The sequence below is a fragment of the Tetrahymena thermophila genome (assembly GCF_000189635.1).
Source record: "Tetrahymena thermophila SB210 genomic scaffold scf_8254630, whole genome shotgun sequence".
In the NCBI taxonomy this organism is placed as follows: Eukaryota; Ciliophora; class Oligohymenophorea; order Hymenostomatida; family Tetrahymenidae; genus Tetrahymena; species Tetrahymena thermophila.
In genome coordinates, this window is record NW_002476399.1 from 320,858 (window position 1) to 348,414 (window position 27,557).

At 20.3% G+C, this 27,557-nt stretch overlaps 8 protein-coding genes across 8 annotated transcripts; 5 read left to right on the forward strand and 3 right to left on the reverse strand. All coding sequences in view use genetic code 6, as the record gives it.

The window, feature by feature from the left end:
• Positions 1 to 533: 533 nt before the first annotated feature.
• TTHERM_01141590 (transforming growth factor-beta receptor-associated protein, putative) lies at positions 534 to 4,676 on the reverse strand. Its single transcript, XM_001030131.2, has 6 exons — positions 4,040 to 4,676; positions 3,824 to 3,981; positions 2,704 to 3,276; positions 2,051 to 2,541; positions 1,551 to 1,992; positions 534 to 1,362 (listed from the first exon to the last, which is right to left on the reverse strand). Exons 1-6 carry the CDS (start codon positions 4,560 to 4,562, stop codon positions 694 to 696), a joined length of 2,856 nt encoding a protein of 951 aa, XP_001030131.1. The 5' UTR covers positions 4,563 to 4,676; the 3' UTR covers positions 534 to 693.
• A 1,207-nt stretch (positions 4,677 to 5,883) lies between these two features.
• On the forward strand, positions 5,884 to 6,405 carry TTHERM_01141600 (hypothetical protein; the record flags this gene model as incomplete). Its single annotated transcript, XM_001030132.2, has 1 exon — positions 5,884 to 6,405. The coding sequence occupies one exon, from the start codon at positions 5,884 to 5,886 to the stop codon at positions 6,403 to 6,405; it is 522 nt and encodes a 173-aa protein (XP_001030132.2).
• A 1,132-nt stretch (positions 6,406 to 7,537) lies between these two features.
• TTHERM_01141610 (serine carboxypeptidase family protein) lies at positions 7,538 to 9,530 on the reverse strand. Its single transcript, XM_001030133.2, has 3 exons — positions 8,833 to 9,530; positions 8,054 to 8,517; positions 7,538 to 7,998 (listed from the first exon to the last, which is right to left on the reverse strand). Exons 1-3 carry the CDS (start codon positions 9,508 to 9,510, stop codon positions 7,755 to 7,757), a joined length of 1,386 nt encoding a protein of 461 aa, XP_001030133.2. The 5' UTR covers positions 9,511 to 9,530; the 3' UTR covers positions 7,538 to 7,754.
• Positions 9,531 to 11,909: 2,379 nt separating this feature from the next.
• Positions 11,910 to 13,268, forward strand: TTHERM_01141620 (transmembrane protein, putative; the record flags this gene model as incomplete). The annotated part of the gene is made up of 1 exon (XM_001030134.1): positions 11,910 to 13,268. The coding sequence occupies one exon, from the start codon at positions 11,910 to 11,912 to the stop codon at positions 13,266 to 13,268; it is 1,359 nt and encodes a 452-aa protein (XP_001030134.1).
• A 2,748-nt stretch (positions 13,269 to 16,016) lies between these two features.
• Positions 16,017 to 16,644, forward strand: TTHERM_01141630 (ADP-ribosylation factor family protein, putative; the record flags this gene model as incomplete). The annotated part of the gene is made up of 2 exons (XM_001030135.2): positions 16,017 to 16,492; positions 16,620 to 16,644. 2 exons carry the CDS (start codon positions 16,017 to 16,019, stop codon positions 16,642 to 16,644), a joined length of 501 nt encoding a protein of 166 aa, XP_001030135.2.
• Positions 16,645 to 19,174: 2,530 nt separating this feature from the next.
• Positions 19,175 to 20,022, forward strand: TTHERM_01141650 (hypothetical protein; the record flags this gene model as incomplete). The annotated part of the gene is made up of 2 exons (XM_001030137.3): positions 19,175 to 19,655; positions 19,940 to 20,022. 2 exons carry the CDS (start codon positions 19,175 to 19,177, stop codon positions 20,020 to 20,022), a joined length of 564 nt encoding a protein of 187 aa, XP_001030137.2.
• A 1,923-nt stretch (positions 20,023 to 21,945) lies between these two features.
• On the forward strand, positions 21,946 to 23,580 carry TTHERM_001141651 (hypothetical protein; the record flags this gene model as incomplete). The annotated part of the gene is made up of 4 exons (XM_012797853.1): positions 21,946 to 22,275; positions 22,345 to 22,938; positions 23,011 to 23,089; positions 23,168 to 23,580. 4 exons carry the CDS (start codon positions 21,946 to 21,948, stop codon positions 23,578 to 23,580), a joined length of 1,416 nt encoding a protein of 471 aa, XP_012653307.1.
• Positions 23,581 to 24,185: 605 nt separating this feature from the next.
• TTHERM_001141652 (kinase domain protein) lies at positions 24,186 to 26,575 on the reverse strand (the record flags this gene model as incomplete). Its single annotated transcript, XM_012797854.1, has 9 exons — positions 24,186 to 24,276; positions 24,363 to 24,452; positions 24,555 to 24,644; positions 24,807 to 24,896; positions 25,055 to 25,144; positions 25,373 to 25,462; positions 25,622 to 25,711; positions 25,992 to 26,081; positions 26,328 to 26,575. 9 exons carry the CDS (start codon positions 26,573 to 26,575, stop codon positions 24,186 to 24,188), a joined length of 969 nt encoding a protein of 322 aa, XP_012653308.1.
• Positions 26,576 to 27,557: the final 982 nt, after the last annotated feature.

Below are 27,557 nucleotides of genomic sequence, written 5' to 3' on the forward strand. Positions count from 1 at the left end.
AATAGCTACAAAATATTTTAACCTAATCAAATATTAAAATATGTAAATTTTTTATAAAATATTTTATAAAAGTAAATCTGTTAATCATAAATACCAAAGCTATTTCAATATCTAACGAATACTCAAATTGTATAATATCAATATAATAAATTAAATTAGCTAAGAACATTATGAGTAAAACTAAATGCACATTTTAAAAAAATAGCTTTAAAAATTGTAGCTTTCTTCAATATAAAAAATAAATAATATAATTTTTATCAGAGTCAAAATGTTAAATTTTATCACAAAAGAGTTTAAAATGAATTCATTTGTGCAAAGATTTTTATTTAAGAAGTTAAACAAAAATTTCATAAATTATTTAAAATTGACATTTTAAGAATAAATTTGTTAAAAATGGTGAAAATGTATTCTTCAATTTTTTTTAAGGAATAAATAAAAGTAGTATTTTTTATTAAATCTTTTAAGATATTTTTTGATTAAAAACTAAAAGAAAGCCAAAAAGATAAAGATTTTTTAAGAATAAAATCATAAATTTTTGACTCAGAATGAAATAATTTTGATTTTTGCAATAAATATTATCATATTTTAATCAAATAATTAATAAAAATACATAGAATTAATTAATTTGGTTATTATTTGTTATAATTTATAAAAGATTAAACAGAATTTATTGCTTGATAAAGAGTGTTTATTTCATCCTCTAAATGTTTTTTCAAAGTCTTGATTAGTTAAAGGACAAATTGTTAATGATTAACCGTTGCTAACACATTTTTAGTCTGCAACAACAGCATTTGGATAAACACATACTGTTTTATCACCTATTGATTTATGACAAATAGCACATTTCTTTTCTTCTGATATTCTTACATATGCCTTTTTTGCATTGGTTAAATTATACTTTACATTTTACAAATCCATTTCACTTAAATTTTTAGCACAGCTTACTTATCTTCTATTGTGAAGAGAAGAAGAAATAGTTTAAGTTAAGAAACTGTATAATCCATCATTTGCTGTGAAACTTTCACCAGAACTTTGGCTGGTAAATTCTTAAAGCACCCAGTCATCAGGAATCCTCTTTAATACTTCTAGAGTATCTAATTATGGGTGAGTGCTATACTTTTTCAAAAATATATTAATTCTGTTCAGCCATGTCTAATGGAAATTAGTAAATTCTTCTCTCTTAGTGATATCAACCTTATCTTTGTTTAATAGCAAATCTTTAGCTGATAAATAGATATCCATATAAATATGGAACATAGTTGTTAAAGTCATATCATTATTTTATAAGCAATAGTTTTCAGCTTCTGAGTGGCTATTCAAATCAACAATCAACTTCCTCAAAGCTTCTATATGTTTCTTGCTCTATTCAATAAAAATATATATTTTAATTCAAAAAATATTTTTATTACAGAAAATAGTTTTTTTAATTTGTTTTTTCTTTCTTTTTTTGATTCAACACATATTTATTACTTAAGAAATTAAATTTAAGAAAAAATTAAAGCTGAAAAATTATTTATTTATTTATCTTTATTAATTAAAAAATGAATTACCTTTCCACAAAAGTAAATTTCTTCTTAAATCAACCAACTGTTTTGTACTTTTTCAAGAAGGAAAGAAGGTTCATAGTTTGAATTAGGGTCAGTGTAAAAAGCTTTAAATTTTTCGTATATTTTTTTTCCACTTTCTGTTAACCTTGCAGCTTCGAATTTTGTATCTTTAGGAATTATATTAAACAAATTGTTAATATAAATTATAGCCAATTTGTTGTGGAAACGACTTTCTGCAACTTTTTTTTAAGTGATAATAATTTCCAAATAAATTTCTGCTAGTTTATCTGCTAGACTATATTCATTAGGTTAATATATTCCGTCGCTGATTAAATTAAGCATTTATTCTGGAGGCATCACACTTTCCTTAACATCTTTAAAGAATTATCTAGCAAAATCATAATTTTTTTTAATAACCCAAGGTAAGTATTCTATAATTCTCTTGCTATTTTTATATATTCAAATATTATAGTAAATAAATAATTTTTTTAGTTTTTTTTTACCTGTCTTCTTATTCAAGAAGAATTCTTATTGTTTCTTTACATGGAGTTTCATATTTTGATTACATTTAAGAACCTATAATTTTCCATCTTTCTAAAGCATCTTTGATTCTATCAAACTTTTCATAGAAAAAGGCTATAATTTAAGGGTCTTTCTAATCTATTTAATCAGCTAATAAAGCCTTATGAATTTCATCATAATAATACTTGCAGTTAATAGGTTCTTTTCCTCTAAATAGATCACAAAGCTTTTTGGAATACTCTTTTCTCTTTAAACAAACTTTAATCAAAGCAAAATCTATCAATTTTTATAACTCTGAAAGCTCTAAGTCCTTTTCTTGTCTAACCAAAGTATACTATGAAATATTATAAGTCATTTTCTGGTTTGCAAATTATTTGTATTGAGGCTTACTATATTTTATTCTCATTCTTTCTAATATATTGACCAGCATTTCATAAGCTTCTCTCTCCATAAATTCCTTCACTTATTGATCCTTAATGTAAATAAAAATATAGTTTACAATCTTTGAAACAAAAACTCTTTTATTAATTAATTAATATAATTTTTTTTCAGAGTTTTCAGAAGCTAATTAAAAACTTTATGATTTAATTCATAGTTATTTTTTTAATTCAAAAGTGAATGAATAAAGTATTACTTATTATCTTCCTATGATAACTTATATGTTTTTAAGGTTGTCAAAAGTAATTTTGCCCAACATATCAGTTGGAATCAAATCTCTAAACAAAGCTAAAAGCTCTCTAATATCAAAATCTCTGATATAGGTCATAGAATCTCTATTTTCAAATCTAGCTGAGGCTTCTCTAAACTTTCCAACTTACAAAAGATTCCAAGCAGCATCAATATTGAAAGCTTCCTCTTTATCTTTGTAAGAAGGATTGTCCTTTGTTACTGACTGGGAGAAAATAGCCATCGCTTCTTCAATTTTACAAGATTTAAAGCATTCATTAATTCTAGTCTCAAAAGGAATTTCTTCTAACATAACTAACTTTTGTTGAGTGGCATAAATAATATTTCCCTAAGAAGCTATGATTCTTTTAGCAGGTCCTAATTAAATTTCTGTTTCTTACATTTTTTTGGAATCTTGCATATTAAATATTTAAAAGCAATTCTCATACAATATAATCAAGTATGGCTTCTATACTTAGATCTACACAATAGGCCTTACCAAAGGTTCAAATGTTGCTCTAGGTTTTAAATTGCAATCTCTCTATTAATATTAATAAAAAAGTCCATTTTGTATTTCAATATATTTGTCTTTAATAATTTCTATAAATTAACAAATTTTAAAATAAAACAGTTGATTGGCAAGCAGATTATTTCAATTAATAAGCTAATTCATGTTTAATTTGGGTAAGGAGATATTTTTTGTGATAGGAATGTGCTTAATAAACGATTTCATTTTTTTCTATTAATTTTTAATAATAATTTTCTTTGTACTTTAGATTTCATGAATGCTAAAAAAACAAATTTTTCATTGAATCAAAATAATTAATAAACATAATTCATCTATTTTAATAATATGCTATTTTATTCTGAAATGCTTTTTTCTTTTCTAAAATCCTGATATATAAAAAATATTATATTATCTATTAAATTTTAAATATTTATTTAGAATTATCAAATTGTTTTATATTTTATGTTTCTGCCTTTATTTTTATAATTTTTGAATTATTTAACAAAGATTTTTTTTTTGCTTTTTGAATATTTTTAGATATATAAGCTTTAACACTTTAATAATACTAAGTTTTTTTTACTCCAATCAATAAGCCTGTGTTATTGTTAGTGACTAAGATCAAAAGTTCATCATTATCTGTGACTTTTATTTAGGGTGAAAAAGCAATATTCATCGAGGGTAGTGAATCAGGGGCAGTTTTTTTGTTTAAGTCAATACGAAAATATTCTTTTTTAGTACCTAAATTTATTTAAATTAAAATATATTGAATGTAAATATAAAATATTAATTTGGCTACCATAGTAAATCATATTGGCTAGAAAAGCTACTGTTAATGGAGTGTCTGATAAAGATAAAATTGGTTACTTTTCTGAAACGAATTCTCCTGTGTTAATATTAAACTCTAATATGATTAATTTGTTGTTTTTCAATTAAACCAGAACCTCATTTTTGTGAGTGCTTGCTTCATTTAAATATAAATTCACTATACTTCCAACATTAATCTACTACTTAGTTTGCAAAGAATCTCCATCAACGTGAAATAATTATGAATTCGCAATTACTAGCAGATCTTTACCAAATGGAAGTGCTTTTATCAAATCAATTTTTTGATTGCAAAGTTATTTAGAAATAGTTGGATTTTCTGATAAGAATTCTGTAGATTTTCTGTAAATTGTGTATTTGTAAAGCTTTCCATTCTAATCACCTAAATAAAGATTGTTATTGCTTTCATCCATAGCATTGATTTTAAAGTTTGTGATTTTAATTTCTTTCTTAAACTTATAAACATCCTCTATCCCCTTATTTAACATCTATGCCATTTTCCCTAACTAATTTACTAATTTATGATAATAATTATTGTTTTTAGAGCTATTAAAAAATAAATCTTTGTTTATATTTATTTATTCAATTAAAGATTGCTTGCTGATAATTTTTACACAAATTAATTAAATTATTGATTAGTTAATCAATCTATTTATTTATTTTCTTTCAATATCTCAGCAAAGAAACAAACAAAACTAAAGAAATTATCTAAAATCTATCAGGCAAATTATATATTTTTTGATTGAAAAGCAAAATAGAATCTTGAGAATGTTAAAAACTGATATTAACATAATTGAATACCTTCAATCCCTACTAAAATAAGTATTTGTTTGTTTACTATTTCAAATTAAAAAGTATTTCTCAATTATTATATTAATTTCTATATGAATAAAAAATCAAGTATTTTCTGATTTCTATTTTAACTTTAAAGCTTTATAGTATATTTTATTTATCAGATATAATATTTTATCATATAATATTTTATTCAAAAATATTTAGTTGATTACTGCTTAAAATCATATCATATAGATTGTACTACAGATATAAATTTATTTAATAATATTTAGAATATTAAATTGTTTTGCTTAAAGGCCTTAGATATAATATAATTCTATCTTTATTCATTCATTTAATATTTGAATAAAAGAAATATTTTATATATTATACTATTAAAATCTGTATAACTGTACGTACACCTTAATAAACTGAGTATTCGTTAAAAAATGACAAAAGGTTTTATCCCAAATTGAAATTTTTTATTGTAAATCCATCAATAAATTATCTATATACTTGACCCATGTATATTTTGGGTAAATTTTTTGATCCTTTAAGTGCCAAACTTAGAAAGATAACATTAAATAATAATTTCGTTTTAAATATATTTTCACTGAAATATTATAAAGTATTAACTATTTATTTTAAATATTAAATTTTTTAACTTTATTTATTAGTCTATCTATCTATATTTTAAATATCATTTTATTATTTAAAATAATTACTATTAAAATTAGGTTTTTAAATTATATATTTTTACATTCATTTTTTTATTTTTATAGTTTGGCATAAACTGATTTCATTATAAATATAAATTTTACCTTTATTATTTGATTAAATTCAAAATTTATTAGTAAAAACAGTATTTTAAGATACAATTTGCTTTTCTTTACTAAGAAAGATTGATTTAAATTAAATAATACTTGAAAATTTAATTTAATGGATTCTAATTAAGGGAAGTTAGATAGAGCTTTTTCGAATAAACCGAAGCTTTTTAGGGTTAATTAAGGGCAAAATTATAACCCTTATTAAACCAATCACATAATGGGTTATCCTCCTCAAAATTAGATGTATTATTAGTAGCCTTAAATGCCTTATCCTCCTTAAATGCCCATGTTTGATCCATATTAATAAACATAATTTGAATATACTAACGAAATGGGATTTCAACCTCAAATAAATATTCCATTAAACTAAATTCAAGAAGAAAAAGAATAAGTATTCATTAACCAAGAAAATAGAAACAACTAAACTCAAAATTCAGGTTTGAGCCAATAAATGTAATAAACAATTAAATAGAGCTTTAATTATAAAAATATGCCTGCCCCTCCTCCACCTCCTCCAGAAATGATAAAAGCGTTAACCTAATTAATTGAAGCTAGTGAAAATTAATAAGCTTCTCTTTAGCAATAGACTTAACTGATGCCTATACCATAATTTCCTACTTTAGTTCCCTAGAGTATGGTCAAATCAAGCAACAAAATACAATTAACAAGACATATCTATAAAAATTAAAACACTCCTGATGAACCTTTAAATCCAAAATTTATAAAACCTAGTAAATGAATCAAATATTAAAATTTAAGCTTATAAAAATAAAAGTATTTCAATTATCTTTAATATATTAAATTTAATGCTATAATAAAGACTTTAATATTTAGCTTTTCTTCAAATATAATATATTTTTGTTTTTAATGGGATTTAATATTCCATTTATTTTATTTTTTAAAAATTTTTGATAAAACTTTAAAATTATTTTACAATCATCAAAATATTTTATTTAATTACATAATTTGTTTTCTTTCAAATATTAATCAATTCTTTGATGATCTCTTCAGATTTTTCTTGATTTCATAAATTTAGAACATTTTAAAAGTTTTCAAATAGCAGATTTATGAATATCCTACTAATTAATAATCCAATATTTTTAAATTATCATTATTATTTAAAAAAATATTGATAAGATATAAAATAACTTTCTAAAAAAGCTTCATTTTCAAAAAAGTGAGAAATTTGAATGTTCTACTTTAGTTTTTTGAAAAAATATGTTCATCTTCTGCAGCAACACACTTAATATCAGCTCAATTAATTTAGCACAATCATATTTAACTATTTAAACAAAAATGATATTTGCTGCTATTTTCAATTAATTTGGAGGTATAGTTTATGCCAGATAAAAACTTTTATATGATAAAATTGCCAATTTAATCAATCTATAGCAACCATAAATTATTTTTTATATGTTTAAGCTATTGGGGTGATCATAAATCTTCTTATATTAAATAAAAAATAAATATTGTTATATGAGAACATATAAATATCTATTTGATACTTATTGCATTCTCAACTAATTTTCTTTTAATATTTTTGAACTACAAGCAGAAAATATTTCTTTCTGCATTTAAGCATGGCAGGGACATCGTGAGGGAAAAATTATATTAACTAATGAATATTTATCACATATTAAATAAAAAGCAAAATTAAAGATATCTATATAGAAATAAGTAAAATATTTAAAGAAATTATTCACTTTATTATAAGTTTAATTAATGTATATTTAAATTTTTTATTTTAACAAAATATACGTAAAAAGCAGTAAAGTTAAATGTTCGATTAAACAAATTTTAAATCAAATTGCAATAAATATTTCTCGAATACATGTTTATGAAGAAAAAAAAGATTATTAATTAATTATTTGCAAGTAAGTAATGCTTGATTGTTATTAATAAAACAAGATTTATTTTCATAAATATTTTGATGAAAGGTTATATTTAATTTTAACATTTTTGTAATTTATTAATAAGTAATTGATTTAAATCTAAAGGGTAATTTAAGATTTAAATATAATAATTATTGATTAGTTTATAATAATTTTTTAAGATAAGACAAATTTATTTATTGATTTATATATATACTCAATATTAATCTTTATTTCTGATGTTTTAATTAGAAATAAATTAATTAAACATTTGCAAAGCTAGAGCAGGTTGATCTACTGTAACCATGTGCCCTGATTGATTTACTGTAAGGAATGAAAACTTACCAGCACTTTTAAATTAACCTCCAACTTTTCCATCTACAAGATAGTCTTAGAATTCTGCGTTTTAAAAATCTTTTTACATACTCCAATTCATGTTTTCAGCCCATTAAAGCCCTCCGCTGTAAATATTAAATAAAAAGATTAAAAAATATTTAGAAAATAAATTTTTTTTACATATAGTTGCATATAAAATCTAAGTCACCATAGTAAACTAGTACCTTAATTCCACTTTCTAAAACAAAAGCAACATCTTAAGCATAGCTTAAGTCATAGTCATATTCAAGAGCATCATATACTGGATCAGATTCTATTTACCAGTTTCTTCCTGAGACTCCTAAAGCAGCCTAAACATCTGCTCTATTAAAATAATCAGATAAGCCATTGAAAGCACTTTCGCAATCAGGTCCAGTACATTTGACGTTGTAAACATCAAACTTAGGATTCTCTTCGTTACCTACTATATCATACATACCTCTCATGCAAATAGGCTTAAAAATTTTATAAGGTGCTTTTTTAGCAATTAATTTAGAACAATTAGATAAGGTAGGCTTTGCAACTAAATTGTATTCATAAGAACTAATCAAGTTATTTTTGAAAGCAAATTCACCATAAGAAGGGTACTAAATTTAAGGATCTACCTATTAATAAAAAATATTATTAAAAAAACCTTTTAAAATTTAATTGTATCATAATAAAAACTAAAAAATACTCTTTAATTTTACTACTGTAGTATCTCAATACTAATGTTTATTTTAATATTTACAATTTTATTAATTTTTTTATAATTTATTAAATTATTATCAAACTTAAAAAAATTTTTAATCATACCAAATTATAGGTAATAAAGTAAACTTTATTGTATTAAATATTAAATTTTGCTAATTTAGGTAAATTTTAGCTTAAATAATTAAAGTGTAAATTTGATAAACCATTAAAATAAAAAAAATATTTACCCAACCATTACCAATAGCAAGACCTTATAAGTTAATTTTTGGGTCTTTCTTCTTAATTAAACTTGCACCTATAGCAGGAACAAAATGGCCTGCATATGATACACCAGTAAGGTAAAGTGGTCTTCCAATATACTAGGGATTTTATTCAAAAAAGCCTAAAAGGAATTAGTAAAAATCTTCTTCAACTTCACTCTCGCTTTTAGTTAATTCACCATTTCCAGCATTTGAAAAACCAGTTCCAACAGGCTAGTCCACAAAGACCATATTAGCTTAATTATTCCAAGCATATATGTTTGTTTCTAAAGTTTAATCTTACTAATTCAATCTGTAAGGACCATTACCAGCAAGAACTGAGATCATAGATGAGGCACCAGGACCTCCAGCTAACCAGAAAGCTATAGGATCCTCAGAGGGATTACTTCTTGATTCAAAATGCCAGTAAAAGATATCACTTGATTTTTTGATAGTAATGAGACCAGTGGTATAGGTTTCATTTAAAAATAAAGGATTTTATGTACCTAAAACACAACTTAAAGCGAGTAAAATCAGTATTGTTTATTTCATTTTAAGTAATTATTAAATCAAATCTTTAATATATTATTTCCTAATGAATTAATTTATGCCCTTTCGTATTTTAATATTATTTATTAATAAATTAAGTATTTAATGTATGTACATTTTCTTTTACTAAATCTATAAAAGATTTATTACTAATAAAGGATTTTTTTCTCAAATTTAATAATTATCTTCGAAAAGAAATCTGTTAAATCTTTTTTATCATCAAAAGCTAGATCAAAGCAGTAAAGTTATAAATATTAATAAAGATCTTATCAAATCTTATGAAATAGAAAAATTAATTTATCTAATTAATGAAAGAATATTAAATACAAATTTGACTTATCTAATAAGAAAATAGCCAAACCAATTAGCATCTTTCAATTATATTCATTATTTAATATTAATATCAAATTGGAAATGTAATTTGAATTAAATATTTCTATTTTTATAAACCAAAATATATTCTTTTTTACAAAAGCCAGTTTAATAAAAAATTTTTGTTAAATGAAAATGCAATTATTTTTAATCATTATGGTCTGTGTTTTTGCATTTATTTTATATTTTTTTTATTTTGTTTTTAAAAATATTTACATTTTTCTCCTTTTCGTTTAAGGGAAATTGTATGAAAAATATTAAAGAATTACATATATTTATCTAAATTAACTAAAATAGTATAAATAAATTTTATATCCTGTGTTTTAGATTTAAAAAATAATGTACTATTCATTTAAAACCTTTTAAAAAGTAAGTTCATTCTTGAAATTGAAATTTTAGTATGAATAAAATTCAAAAATTGAATTTTATTTTATCTTACTATATTTTTTAATTATTTAAAAATTTCTTTAATTTTGTATTTATATTTCTGTTTTAAAAAAAGTTCTACTATAAATTTTATAATAATTTTAATAAAAATTAATTATTCTTTGTATATGAATCTGATTTTTATGAATTAACATCAAATTAAAAGTTAATTAGATAACAATTAAAGAAATTAATTTTTTTAAATTATATTAATAGATTTTGTATGTTTAAGTAGCTAACACATTTATTTTAAATAAGAATTAAATTAATTCTTCTCAGTTTAACTTTTTTTAATTTTTGGCTAAATAACAATTAATAATGTAGTATAGATAAAAGTTTTCTAAATAATTTTATTTTTTGTTTCAAGAAAGAGTCAATCTTAGGATTTTTAATTATGTGAAAATATATTTTTTCAATTTTACTCAATATAAAATATATTTGAAAATTTTTTATCTTGACTCGAGTTTAATGGATTAGATTGTCTAGAAATTTATGAATATAAATACTTGTAATAAAAAATGGCATATAATCTTATGAACCTTAATTTAAGAAATTAATTATTTAATTTTAGCTTATCAAATATTTTTTTCCTTCCAAAAAATGAAATTTGGTTTATAGGCAGGTCACGAGACTAGCTAAAACTCTTGTAAATTCCCTATAATTTCTAAAATAATAAGAGTTCCTGAAACCACTACATCATTAAAATTTGATTATTAGTATACTTATATAAAAATAAACAAACATATTATATGATGTATATGCAATAAGTAATACTTTTATTACTATTAATCGAATACATCTTTTTTATAACTTCCACACCAAAAATTTATTCATAAAATTTACCATTTAAAAAATATTTGAAAACATTTAATATTTTTAGAATTTTTTTTATTTTTAATTGACCAATCAATGAAATTCCAAAATATTTAAATTTAAAAATATAACGATTAAATAATTTTAATAATTTAATACAATTAAAAAATTATAATAAATTAATCAAATTTAATAATTCTATCTCAAAAACTATTCCATTTCACCCAAATATTATAATAGATAATTACATAATTAAAGAAGTAAATATAGGATATGGTCAAACATAATTTGATTAAAATAAAAAACCAAAATAAAATAAAATAAAATAATTTTGAAATAAATGTAAATATGTATTAATATTTAAATAATTTAACATTTTTCTTTAAATTTGCTTGAAAATTTTTTAGCATATTATTTATTATCCATAATTTATAGTATGTATAAAATAAGATATTTGTTTATTTTGTAAGTAATTATAATAAAATTACAATAATTCTAAAAAATTACACAATCTCTTTAAATTTTTAAAGATATGAGATAATTAAAATATAAAAAGAATGATTCTTATCTAAAAAACATGAATGATTAATCTAGATAATAAATCAAAAATTAATTCATTTACTATGTTAATTTTTATGATTCCAAGTAATGCAGTCCACAATATAAAAATATGAGATAATTAAACCCAAAAAAGAAAAGGATACTTATATATTAATAATTCTGATGAAATATAATATAATTATATACAAAAATATAAAAATTATTCAATTAGTTAAATAATTATATAACAAAATACCGGATAATAATAATCCATAAGTTAATTTTTAAAATCTGAAGGTTTTTAATTTATTTTTTTATTATTTTTTTAGTAGATATTAAATCTAAAGTCTTCAAAATCTGTGAGTATGAAAGTAAATTTACTAGTTTATTGTATATTGATCATATTTTCAACCAATAATACATGTTTGGGTTAGTAAGATCAAAGTTAAAACTCAAATTAACCTGCTAATCCTCCACAAAATGCAGGGTAATCGCAAAACTTAGGATAACCGTCAAAATAAAATCCACCACCAAACCCCTGTGATCTTAGTATTTGTAATAACTGTGATAATCTTAATAATATATGCATTGAGTGCTATGGTGGATACAGCTTACAAAGTAACGGTACTTGTGAAAGTTCAAAAAACTTTGAAAATAGAGGGGATACATACTCAAAAGTGATTGGGATTTTAAATATAATATTTATAGTTTCAGTCCACTTTGGGTGGTACTTCTTTTCTAGAAAAAATGTAGAAAATTTTATTGATGATATCTAGAATACAATAAAATATGACTAATAGATTACAAATCAATAGATAGGTTTTGTTTAGCAGAATGGTAATTAACAAATTCATTTAAGAAATGGTGCATCCAATGACTTTGAAACATAAAGTTAAAACAGCAAATTCAACTAGCACTTAAATGCAAAAAATAAACACCAAAATAACAATCAATCTCCTATTTAAGTTCCCGCATATGATATGGATAAATAAAATGGTCCATCACCAGATTTAACAAATTTATATATTTAAAACTAGAATTCAAACTAACAGGACAACAACATTTTTGTCCCATAATTTTAATAACAACCATTTGTCCCATAGTAAATTAAGCAAGTTAAGTAAAAATAGGTTGTTGAAAGCTATGGAGGAAACTAAGAATATTTAAATGGATATTACCTAACTCAGGCAGGAGATTATTCATTTAGGGAATTTAAAATGTATCATAGAATTAAACACGTTATGATTAATTTCATAATTTTGCAAAGACTTTTTACAAGCTTATTTAGTAGAATTAATGTTAGAGGAGATGATAACGATGGATTCTAAGGTAAAGAGTTTATGTTTCTTGGTTTAATAATTGTTGTTGCGTTATATTGGGCTTTCACTTTAATTCCACCAGTCATAATTAAAATTTTTTCTTGTTGCTGCTGTTTGAATAAAGAACCTAATGGAAGGTGTAGTTCTATTTTTATTGGTTTCTTGTTTTACTTTTTTTCTTTGATATTGACAGCCTTAACTACTAGTATTATTTTTAAAATGACAGGATTTGAATCCTAAGTATTTGTACTACTTTGTTTTACTGCACAAATTATCATTGCTTTCTTTGATAAAAAATCAATAGAAGTGATGAAAAAATATAGAGGAAGCTGGTTTGAAACCTTAGTTAAATTTAGAAAAATTGATTTCTACTCTACAAGCAAGCATTTTTCTGGTGGAAATTGAAAACAATAAAAAATTAAACAATATAGCATAATTACGTATAAATTGTATATATTTAACTATTAATTAATTTTTATGTTTTAAAAAGAAATCTCAATTTTCCAGAGGTTTGAAATTAAAAGTTTTTTAAATTAAATCTTCTTATTACATAAAAAATTTATCATTAATATAAATAGGTTCTCCTCTAATTTTTGTATTAATTGTTATAAAGTTAAATATATTAAAATAACATTATTGATAGATTTTTATCTCTCTTTTATTAAATAAATTCAACTTTTCTATATAAGTAATTAAATTTAAGAAAAATTTAAACAATTTGATAAAAATTTTGATTACTTAGATAGTTAATACAGATTTGATATTTTAAAATTAATTTTGCAAATAATGGTATACTAATCAATTGTATAAATTAATTGAATTTTTCAGAAATCTATCACTAAAAAAGCATAAAGGCTAATTAATTATATAAAATTTAAATAGAATTTAAGCCATTTTAGAATTAAGAATCTCAATATACATTTTGTATTGGACTAAAATAGCTCAATTTACAATAACATAATACAATTCTCTCCAACAAGCGCAATCTTACTTTTTTTCAAATACTGAAGTTGAAGGAGACTTAATATGAGAGTCAAGTAAGGTGTACACATCTTTGATTAAACAATTTCTAATAGTGTGTAGATGAGAAAATTAGAAGTGATATTCTGTTTGTAAAATAAGTAATTTGCTTTACTTCACTTCCCAAAAAGAGAGAATATTATTATTGCATAAGATCAAAGATTAGAGAAAATATATTTAAATTAAAGATATTATTTTTTCATGAAAATAAAAGGAATATAAGAAATCAATTTAATTTAGTTTTTACAGTATCCATAAATTATATAAATTTGAATGAAATATTTATTATATTTGTAAATGTTTTGTAGAAGTATAAAAATTGCTTTATTATTTTTATATCAATCTTTCAAATACATACTAATATAAATATAAATAAGTTGAAATAGAAAAACTATTTATTTATGGTGAATAAAATTTTTTTTCTTTCTCAAAATATATTTAAAAAATTAATAAAAAATTTACCAAAAATAGAATTTTTTTACAAATAAAAAATTGTAAATTTATATATGTTTGTTAAAATTCTGTTAATTAAAAATATGAATGAATATGCTTTCTGTAAATAATTTATATTAAAAAATAAATTTATAAATTTTTTAACATTATTTTTTTTAATTGTATTAAGCAAAAAATAGTGAATTGAAAAACAATTTAAACTAGATATTTTATAATTAATAATTATAATTATTGAAATTATTATAAAATAGTAATAATAGCTTATTATTTATTTGTTTAAAATGTATTATAAGATAAAAATACCTTATTAAATGTTATTTGTTTTAAAGAAAAATTAGAGTGTAAATGTTATTTTCATATTACTTAGCAATAGAAACCTATGATTAATAATAGACACTCTTAACTAATTTTTAATTAATTAAGACATTAACTAATTAGCCCAGTTTATCTAATAACTAATTAGAATATATAAAACACTTTTATTTTTTATTAATAAAACAATCATTAATCAAATAAATAATGGGAAAATATTTGATTAAATTTTTTAAGATATAAAATAATTAATCAATACAGAAAAAATTTTAGTAAGTTATTCATTAAAAAATAATTAAATACTTAAAAAAAATTCCTAAAATATAAAAATTCATGCTACCACAAATATATTAAAAGAAGTGCTCTTATCATGCGAATAATTATCATATTACTTAGCAATAGAAACCTATGATTATAATTGACACTTTTAACTAATTTTTAATTAATTAAGACCTTAATTAATTAGCCCAGTTAATCTAATAACTAATTAGAATATTAAAAATTGAGATAAAAACACTTTTATTTTTTATTAATAAAATAATCATTAATCAAATAAATAATGGGAAAATATTTGATTAAATATTAGTCAATACAGTATAAATTTGAGTAAATTTATCATTAAAAAATAATTAAATACTTAAAAGAAATTCCTAAAATATAATAAACTCTAGCTACCACAAATGTATTAAAAGATGTGCTCTTATCATGCGAATAATTATCATATTACTAAGCAATATAAACCTATGATTATAATAGACACTTTTAACTAATTTATAATTAATTAAGACCTTAACTAATTAACCCAGTTTATCTAATAACTAATTAGAATATTAAAAAGTGAGATAAAAACACTTTTATTTTTTATAAATAAAATAATCATTAGACAAATAAATAATGGGAAAATATTTGATTAAATTTTTTGAGATATAAAATAAATAGTCTAAACAGTTTAATTTTTGTAAATTATTCATTAAAAATAATTAAATACTTAAAAGAAATTCCTAAAATATAAAAACTCATGCTACCACAAATATATTAAAAGAAGTGCTCTTATCATGCGAATAATTATCATATTGCTAATCAATAGAAACCTATGATTATAATTTACACTTTTAACTAATTTTTAATTAATTAAGACCATAAATAATTAACCCAGTTTATCTAATAACTAATTAGAATATTAAAAAGTGAGATAAAAATACTTTTATTTTTTATTAATAAAATAATCATTAGTCAAATAAATAATGGGAAAATATTTGATTAAATTTTTTGAGATATAAAATAAATAGTCTAAACAGTTTAATTTTTGTAAATTATTCATTAAAAATAATTAAATACTTAAAAGAAATTCCTAAAATATAAAAACTCATGCTACCACAAATATATTAAAAGAAGTGCTCTTATCATGCGAATAATTATTTAACATATTTGCAAATAGGTTAAAAAAAGCAAAATTAAATTGGAGCTTGCTATGAATGTATCACATCTAATGATTTGTCAGGTGAAAATTTGATACTAATAAAAGATATTTTAAATATATCCCAAGATAACCCTATTTCAAAGAAATATCCTTTTTTATAGGATAAAAAACTTGTAAGTAATATATTAAGTGAGTACATTTCATAGGAATATAAAGACCCGTTAAAAGAGACACTAACTTTTTTGGGATAATTAAAGGATAAGGTTATAAATTCAATTGTAAATATCGAAAAATCTATTCAATAAAATCCCTAATAATATTTTGTTAACAAAGAAGACCTTCTCAATTCCTATTAAGAAATCTCTTAAAAGGGTAAATTTTTAGATTTCTTTAAAGATTATATACTTGAATCTGGCGATTAAGGGTAATAATTATCATAATTTTTGTTTGAGTTAAATAAAAATTAACAAGAAAATACTCAAATCTTATAATCTAAATTAGAAAATTTCCAAAAAACTCAAGTGTTTATAAAGTAATAATAATCATTTTAGCTAAGATTTTAAGATATCACATTGAGTATTATCGACATCATTGGAAAAATATTATCTTTTGATAATAAGAAAGATTGTTTTTACTAGTAAGTAGAGAATAATTTGTAAACCATTAACAACCAACTTGAAACATTCAAATAACTTTTTTTACCTTCCAATTAAATTATAGTTGATAACTAAAAAAAGGAAACAATTCATTAATTCATAAACTAAAATAAAAAAGATATCTCTTATGAATTGCTAAAGTTAACTAAAATTATTTATAATTAAGAAATAAAACTAAATGAAAGCCAAAAAGAACATGTGGTATATTATGAATAAAAAATAAAATAAATTTAAGAAAATCTTACAAAATTTGAAAGGAATCTTTACTAGATAACCAGTTGGTACATATTTTAAATATCGAATAAATTTCACATTTCAAACAACTTAATTTATAATTATAACAAACATCAATAATTTACTCGTATTACTCCAAATTCCTTCTAAATAACACATCTTGCTCAAAATAATGATATACTAATCAGATGTATAAACTAATATAATTTTTCAGAAATATCTCACTAACACAGTATAAAGGCTAATTAATTATATAAAATTTAATTAGAATTTAAGCCATTTTAGAATTAAGAATCTCAATATACATTCTGTATTGGACTAAAATAGTACAATTTACAACAAAAATAATACAATTCTCTCCAATAAGCGCAATCTTACTTTTTTTCTAATACTGCAGTTCAAGGTAGACTTAACACAAGAGTCAAGTAAGGTGTACACATCTTTAATTAAAATATCTCTGATAGTGTATAGATGAGAAAATTAGAAGTCATATTCTGCTTGTAAAACAAGTCATTTACTTTACTTGACTTCCCAAGAAGAGAGAATATTATTATTGCAGAAGACCAAAGATTAGAAAAAATAGATTTAAATTAAAAATATTACTTTTTCATGGCAATTAAAGGAATATAAGAAATCAATATAATGTAGTTTTTACAGTGTCCATAAAATTAATAAATTTGAATGAAACATTAATTAATTAGAGTATTGTATATTTGTAAATGTTTTCATAGAAGTATTAAATTGCTTTAGTTATTCTTAAATCAATCTTTCATATACAAATTAGAAATAGAATAATATGAAATAGAAACCAATTTATTATGAATAAAAAATTAAAAACATTTCAATGTTAAAAAATATTTTACAAATAAATTTTAGAATTTGGCTTTGAATATAAATATCAAGTCAATTATTATCCTTTATAATTTTTTTTTTAACTTTTATTCCAAATAAATAAGAAAGATTTTTTTTAAATTTAAGTATTTTTGGCGGATTTATGAAAAAACTATAAATATTTAAAACAAATAAGTCAAAATTAATTTTTATCAATTTAATTTTTTCAACAAATAGTAAAGATATCTGTAAAAAATTAAAATTGTATTCTGTTTATGAAAATGCCTCTCTTTGATTTATTTATTTTATCTAAACCTAAAAGATCTCATAATAATTTTTTATTTTGCAGTCTATCAAAAAGTCTATTTAAAATTATATCTCATCAAAGAAAATGTTTATCTAATTTACTGTTATTAAAAAATAAAATTTATATAAGATATTAATTGATTTGTGAGTTATTATCAAATTATTTTTATAAACAACTTTTTCCTTATGAAATTATTTTTAGAATTTTATATTTAAAAGTTACTTTTGATTTATTAAAATATATACTTAATTAGAAGACACTATTTGATCTAACTAACCAAAATCTTAGTTCCTTGATTTATGGAAAAGCTGAATTATTGTTGGTGAAGAGGCGGCTGTTTTGATACTTCTTGTGAAAAATTGTATTGAGAAGCTTTATAGCTTATTTTTTGTTTGAAACATTATTATCTCTGGTTATTAATGAAATAAATTAAAAGAACATATCAGATTATTATGCTTTTAACTCATATACACATGGTTTTTAATTCAGGAGGAGGAAGGGTGCAATTTATATAATTAAACTAAGATAAATTTCTGAAAATAAATTAACCAATAAGTGGCCACAAGATGACTGAACCCAAGGGTTCAAATACATACATATATGTACTTGTTCAAACATAATATTATTCTTTAATTAACAGAAAATGTTTAAGCAAGCAATTTTTATTCAAGTAAGTTTACTTCAAAATAAATAGCTTTGTTCATTTTTTTTCTTCAAAGTTATTGTTTTTAATCCAAATATTTAGATAGATGATACACAAAAAAATATTTGATAAGCTAACCTTTTTTTTATTAATTAATTAAAAAATTTGTTTTCTTTCTCCTTTTTTTAATAAAAATAAACTGATAAATTATGTTGTTGTTTTTTTTTAAATCTGATAAATTTTGTTATTTAATTAAATGACAAAATTTATCGGAAAATTTTTATTTAATAAAATAAATTCTGATTTAATAAAATAAATTCTGACAAAATTTTTTGGATAAATTCTGATTAATAAAAAAAATGGCTTATTAAATACAGATAAAAACCTAGATAAAAATTATAAACAATTAAAAAAAATAAAAAATAACAAAAAAAAATGAGTGAAAAAGTATAATAAAACAAATAATTTGAAAAAAAATGCGAAATTCATGAAGGCTAAGATATTATCTATATACAAACGGGTGACTAGAAATAAAAATAAATAGGAGTATGCGTAGAGTGTATAACAGCTAATGGACTATAAGGATAGAATTTGATGACATTAAATTCAATTCTTAATGATATGAAAAATGAAAACTCAATATCTTAAAGTTACCCTCATTTTAAAGGTAATGATATTCTTAAGAAATATTCAGCATCTTACAATTCATTAGGATACTTGGATCCATCAAAATAAATCGAAGAATATAATGAAATATTTGCTAATTCTTTATAATTTATCAAAAATGCTTTGAAGTAAAAGCAAGATACGCATTTTGTTGACAAAATTGGTCTTATTAATTCATATAACAAAGTTGCTTAAAAAGGTGAATTTCTAACTAACTTTAATGATTATATGAGTGATACAAATGACAAAGGTTAAAAATTCAAAGTATTTTTAAATGAATTAAATCAGAAATCAGAAAGTAATGTGTAATTTTTGACAGAAAAATTAAGATAATTTGAAAAGACTCAAACACTTTTATCAAAATTATAACCAATTAAAGAACAGCTTCAAAAAATCAGTCATAATATTGTAGATTTTATTAAAAAAATAATAACATTTGATGAGAATAATGATTCATTTTACAAGTAGATTGAAAATAATTTGATAGGAATAAATTAATAATTTGAGTATAATAATTCATTATTTTAACCTCAGAATTCAGTCATGAATTATCAAGCTTCAATAAAAATATCATTTTAACAATTCATGTATTAAGACTGTTAATTATAACAGTTTGAATCAATATAATTATTCCAAAAGATGCTAAGTTTAAAAAATTAACTAGATTTTAACCTAAAATAAAATTCAAACTAAAATAAAATCTCTCAAATCTAAACTTTAATTGAATAATTTAATATAGAAAATACGAGAGCTGTTGACAATTATTTTTTGGACTTATCAAAAAACATTTATATTTCAAATAATCTTGATATTGATTATAATTAACTGGGTAAATTTGTTTAATTTAGATATAATACAGCATTAATTAATAAAATTCATCCTAATAATAATTATATTATAAAGTATTAAAATCAAAATAACTTTATAGAAATATTTAACACTTTAAAAATCGATAATTAGTAACACTATCGAGTTTAGTTAGAGATCAAACCCTTTTTACAATCTGAAAATTAATATACTTTTGAAGTTGCAATTTAAAATTTTCCTAATAATTATCAAAGAAATTAGAGGTTTGTTTTATCAAGCAAACATTATTTAAACGCTTAAAGCATATAACTTGATTAAGGCATTACAATATAAAATTAAGGAATACCTTGCCGCCAATAAATGCGAAAATTAGAAATTCAATTCTGCCTTAAAAATAAACAATTCACTCTAAGTGATCTTCCAAACAGATAATATGTCATAGATAATAAACTAGAAAGCATTGATTTAACCAAAGAGTTTTATTTCTTTATAAATACCCAACAAGTTGATGAAATAAATATCATAGAATTTAAATAATTAAAACAAATTCGTTGATGTAGTTAAAATAGTAGATGATGAATATTTTATATTGGTTTTTTGTTTTTTTATGAAAACTTTTTTAATTATTTTAATTTTAAAGGTAAATATTCTTTTATTTAAATTTTATTAAATTTAATAATAATATTTCATTTTACAAATAAGTTCTTTGAATATCTAATATTTATTAATCTTTTTTCATTAAATTTATATTTTTTAAAATAATCTTTCTTTCTAACTTGTTTATTTTACAGTTAAAATTAACAATAATAGTTAAGACTTCTCAATAATATTGCCAATCCAGGTATTGAAATTCCGCTGACTGGATACACAAAGTCAGCTGAATTTCAATAAGTTTTTATTTAAAAATTGAATACTAAGTAGCCTTCTTGTTTTTTATTTTTATTTTTTTTTGTCAGAATTTATCAGATATACCTGAGATTTTATTTTTAAAAAAAATGCCTTTTAATTTTTTAAGAAAAATTAATTTTTTATTATTTTCTAAAAAAGATATTCCTCGCCCATTCCCCTCGCCATAATAAATAGGTTTTACGGTATAATAACAGTAAATTTAGAAAAATATTGTAATTAAATTAATTGATTTTTTTATTTTATTTTGTTTAGAGCATTTAAGTTTTATCAAAATAGAATTTGTTTTAGTAATAAAATATTGTATATTTGTTTATATTTGTTTTAAATTCTGTTAATTAAACATATAGATGAATATTTTTCCTATAATTCATCTTTAAAAGTAAATTTATAAATGTTTTAATATAATTTTTTTTTAATTGAATTAAGCAAATAATAGTGCATTGAAGAACTGACAAAACATGATATTTTATAATTATTGAAATATTATCAAATAGTAATATTAAATATTATTTAATATAATTTATTTTAAAGAAAAATCAGAGTAAAATCTTTTTTCATATTTTTTAACAATAGAAACCTATGATTATAATAGACAATTTTAATTAATTTTCTCTTTGCCCTATTTATTTATTTAATAATTAATTAATTAGAAGAAAATATTTAATTGAGATAAAAGACTTTTATTTTTTATTAATAAAAAAGTCATTAATCAAATAAATCATGAGAAAATATTTGATTTAATTCTGTGAGGTATAAAAGGAAGAGTGAATAAAGTATAAATTATTAATTAAAAAATAATTAAATACTTAAAAGAAAATCTTAAAATGTAAAACCTCATACAACCTTAAATGTATTAAAAGAAGTGCTCTTATCATAATGATAAAGATATTGAATATTTGCAAATAGGCTCACAAAAGCAGCGTTAAATTGGAGCTTGCTAAAAATGTATCGTATCTAATGATTTGTCAGGTGAAAATTTGATACTGATTAGCGATATTTTAAATATGTAATCTATAGATAACCCTATTTCAAAGAAGTATCCTATTTTAAAAGATAAAAAGCTTCTCAGTAATTTATATAATGAGTACATTTCATAGTAATATAATAATCCATTATAACAAGCAAAAACATTTTTGGAAGAATTAAAGAATAAGGTTATAAATTCTATTCAAAGTATTGAAAAATATATTCAATAAAATTCCTAATAACATTTTTTTGACAAGATCGACCTTCTAAAATCCTATAATCAAATTTCTTAAAAGGGTAAATTTTTATCTCTCTTTAAAGATTATATGTCTGACTCTACGAATTAAGGTTTAGAGTTATCATAATTTTTGTTAGAGTTATATCAAAAGAAACAAGAAAATACTCAATTCTTATAATCTAAATTAGAAAGCTTCCAAAAAACTCAAGGGTTTATAAAGTAATAATAATCATTTTAGCTAAGATTTTAAGATATCACATCGAGTATTATTGACATCATTGGAAAAATATTAACTTTTGATAATAAGAAAGATTGTTTTTATTAGCAAGTAGAAAATAATCTGTAAACCATTAACAACCAACTTGAAACATTCAAATAACTTTTTTTACCTTCCAACTAAATTAAAGGTGAAGATGATTTAAAAAAGGAAACAATTCATTAATTCATACACTAAAATAAAAAAGATATCTCTTATGAATTGCTAAAGTTAACCAAAACTATTTATATTTAAGAAATAAAACTAAATGAAAGCCAAAAAGAACATGTGAATGAATAAAAAATAAAATAAATTTAAGAAAATATTCAAGTATTTAACAAAAATCTTTATCATATAGTAAATTAATACAGTTTTGATATATCGAATAAATTTCACATTTCAAACAACTTAGTTTTTGATTATAATAAGGTATACTAATTTACCCCTCTTACTCCAAATTCCTTCTAAATAATAAATGTTGCTCCAAATAATACTATACTAATCAAATGTATAAACTAATAGAATTATTCAGAAATCTATCACTATAAAAGCATAAAGGCTAATTAATTATATAAAATTTAATTAGAATTTAAGCCATTTTAGAATCAAGAATCTCAATATACATTTTGTATTGGACTAAAATAACTCAATACATAACAACAATAACACAATTCTCTCCAACAAGCATAATCTTACTTTTTTTCAAATACTGCAGTTGAAGGTAGACTTAACACAAGAGTCAAGTAAGGTGTACACATCTTTGATTAAAAGATCTCTGATAGTGCATAGATGAGAAAATTAGAAGTCATATTCTGCTTGAAATATAAGTAATTTACTTTACTTGACTTACCAAAAAGAGAGAATATTATTATTGCAGAAGACCAAAGATTAGAAAAAATAGATTTAAATTAAAGGTATTACTTTTTCATGAAAATGCAAGGAATATAAGAAATCAATATGATATAATTTTAACAGTGTCCATAAATTAAATAAATTTGAGTGAAATATTAACTAATTAGAATATTGTTTTTTGTAAATATTTTCGTAGAAGTATAAAAATTGTTTTAATTATTCCTATATCAATATTTCAAATATAAATATAAATATGAATAAACTGAAATAGAAACAATATTTATTTATTCAGTTTAAAATATTTTTTCTCAAAATATATTAAAAAAATTTTAAAAAAAATCTAACATTTAAAAGTATATTTTGGAATATAATCTAATATAAAAAATATATATAAGTTCGAAAATTTATTTTTGAAAAAAAATATGAAGTTAGTTTTTTTCTTTAAAAGTATTTTTTTTAATTCAGAGTTTTCAATAATATTAAAAATTTAGATTAAAAACTAATTTAATTTTAAATATAAGGTATATATAAATAATAAAAACTTTAAATTTTGAAAAATTAGATGATTATAATGAAAATATCAAATTAAAAAAGTATTTAATTTTAATTAAAAACAAAAGTCATTTAGAATAAACACTTTTAATTACATAAATATTTTAACTTCTCTATCATACTCGAATATATTTTTAGATCTTATTAATAAATGATATATATTTTTATATATATTTCTGCATAGAAAAAATAGTCTCAAATCATAGTTTTAGTTTAAGCTTAACTAATCTGACTACTTTTAAGGTTTTGTATTATAATTTTTTCATGCAATTTTTTCCAATAATATTGTTGCTTTTAAAACAGAAAAAGTTTTTAATTAAAAAATAATTTTAGAAGTTGGTATTTCAAATAATTTGAAACAAGTAAAATAATCTTACTTTAAAGAGAGCGATAAAGTTTTTAGTTTGAAACACTTTTATAAGTGTGAACACAGTTACAAAGCTCCTTCTTCTTAAATTTTATTATTGCTTTAAATTTGAAAGAAATTAATTAGATAATATAAAGTAAAGATTTATTTAAAAATACATTTTAAATTAAATTTATAAATTTTAAATAAAAATAAATTTCACCTTAAATAGATTTTTAAATTTTTCATATTCTGACATTTATCTAATCCTATGCATAAATCAGAAATTGCTTAATCTTAAATAAAATTGTATCTTTTTGAATAAAAATATATTTAAAAGAAAATTAAGTTAATAATTAAAATAAAATCAATAAATTTTATTTAAATTTATTGCAATAAAACAAATAATTTTAATTCTTTTTTTATATAATTTTTTATTTATTAAATCAATTAAAATATTTAAATAGAAAAAAACCTGAGATCTAGTAAAAAACTTGAAAGATATTGACACTTTGAAAATCCTTATGCTAAATCTGTTATCCCTTTATGAGTAATATTATTAACTCTTTAAATAATAGATTTATGTTATTATATAATTTAAGCTAAAAAACGAAATAAGTTCAAAAAAATTGAAATAACTAGTTAGATAGTTATCCTATGAAAATATTACATAAAATTTAGTAAAATAATATTAAGAATGTATTGTGAAGAAACAAAATTTACCTTAAATATAACTTGATAGTTTAAAGATTTAAGCATTTAGCTATTCCTTTTCCTAAATTTGAGACTCCATCATTCTATAAATCTGCATAACTAATTATTTAATTTATATTAATATTATTAAAAAAGTAAAATTTTATTTTTTTATAAATAAATGAATAATTTTGTTTGTGAAAAAATTTTGTCCAAACAAGCAAAATTTAAATAAATAAATTGAATTTTTAAATAATAAAAAGTTAATGAACTTCAAATATGAAAAAAACGTTACTAGATTAACCTAGTTTTAAAAAAATAATGAGTAAATAATAAATTGATAAATACTTGAGATTTATGATTAAAGATATAAGTTAAGTATGTTATGCCAATCGAGAACCTAAGTTATATGAGCTTTGATCAATTAATTAAAAGTTTCTTTAAATTTATAAAATTAAAATATAATCAATATAGAAAAAAAAATATATTAAATAATATTAGTTTTTTAATAAAATAATATAAATTTTAAATTAAATTATTCATTTTATATTTTCTTCACTTAAAAAATATTCAATTATAAAAATTAATTCAATTTACTTAATGTCTAAAGTTAAGCTTTCAAGTCTAGAGTTATTTTTAAATCCAAAATCTTACTCTAAATTATTTTATACTGTTTTTTCATCTAAACTTTATTGATAAAGATATTAAGAATATAATTCTCTCAATAATAATTAATTATCTCCTAAAATTATATAATTATCGAATTAGAGAAATGGCAAAAACTGTAAATCCTCATATATTAGCACCTAAAAGATACAAAATAACTACATTTTTAAATAAATTTTGGAACCTACCAAAAACAGGTTAAAAATTAATGGTCGTGGCGTGTGTGTATATGATGATTTACAGTATATACATTAGTAAAATAATAAAGTTAAAAAAATAAATAAATTTAAAACAGATTTACCTTAATTAAAGAGTTAAACTTGTTAAACTATAGCTCTAAGTTAATCCATAATCCAATACAAATAAACCTCTAGAGCTTATTTAATTTTCTCTATTAAAATTTAAATATTTAACATTTAATTGAAAATACAAAATAACAAAATTATGAGGAAATGTAAAATAAAAAATAATAACAACTTTATACAGGAGAAATAATTAATTAATTAATTAATTATTTAAACTGTAATTTATTTAAGTAATTTAAATGCTGTTTAGTATATTTTTTGTGCTAATTTAAATTTTCTTAAACATATTTTCTTAGCTAATTTAAATATCAAAATATATTAAATTAATTTACTGTATTTCTACTGCTAAAGTTGAGAGATTGCTTAATTTTGATAAATGGCTACTTAAATACTGAACTCCTGTGTCAGTTATTTAATTTTAGCTTTCAAAATAAATTATGAAAATAAGATAATTAATTTAAGTAAATATTTAAATTAAAAAGTCATGTATAATTTAACAAGTTATCTAAGTCAAAAAATATTTATGTTTGAATGATTGATGTTTAACTCTTTTCAATAAAATAATATAAAATTATTTCATTAATCAATTAGCAAATTACCTTAAGCAAATCCTTAAATTTTCCAGATTTAAGCATTTTTGAAATGTACAACTTAAATTTTTCAACTCTAAATCATCAATATTTTAAGCTCTTTTATTAAAAAGATAAAAAATTTTTTTCAAACTTTCAAAAAAAAGATTATCTCATTATTTGGAAAAAGCATAATAGTAAAATTGAAAATATTAAATTTTTGCTTTTGAAATATAAAAGCTATTTAAAAGATCAAATAAACTTTAAAATAATTAAAAAAATAAATGAAGATAATTTGTTTTTTACCTAAGTTTGATATATAATTTATAATGATCTTCTAAGTTTGAGTTTAAAAACTTTTTAAATAAAATAAATAAATTTTATAATAATTAATTTAAAGTTTTTATTTTTACTTTTTTTAGTTCTTTGTATTTTTAAATTTATTTAAATTAAGTTTTTTTTTAAGGAAAGCTAAATAAAATCATTGAAAAAATTTTTAAGTTTAATTTAATTTTTATATTATTTATATAAAAAATTATGTTTATTGATTAATATAAAAGTGTCTTTTTTTAATTTTAGGAATTTTTATATTTTAAGTTAATAATTAAATAAAAATAAAGCATTCATAAATATAAAAAAATATAAAAAAATAAAAACATAATATAAATTAACTTTGATTATTAGAAATGATTTTAGTTATCAGAATTCATTTATTTATAAAAAATCAAATTAAATTTAGCAAATTAAAACTAATTCCATTAAACAAGCCATTACTTTTTCTAGACAATAATATAAAAAATTAAGATTTACTTGATTATGATAATAAATTTTATTTGGATTATTTAAATAAATAATGATTTTAATTACTTTATTTACATATAAAAGAGTATGATATTAATTATGCTATTAAAATAATATTTATAATTCAATAACCTAATTAAATATAAAAGAAGAATTTAAATTTCGGGGTTGGGGTTGGGGTTGGGGTTGGGG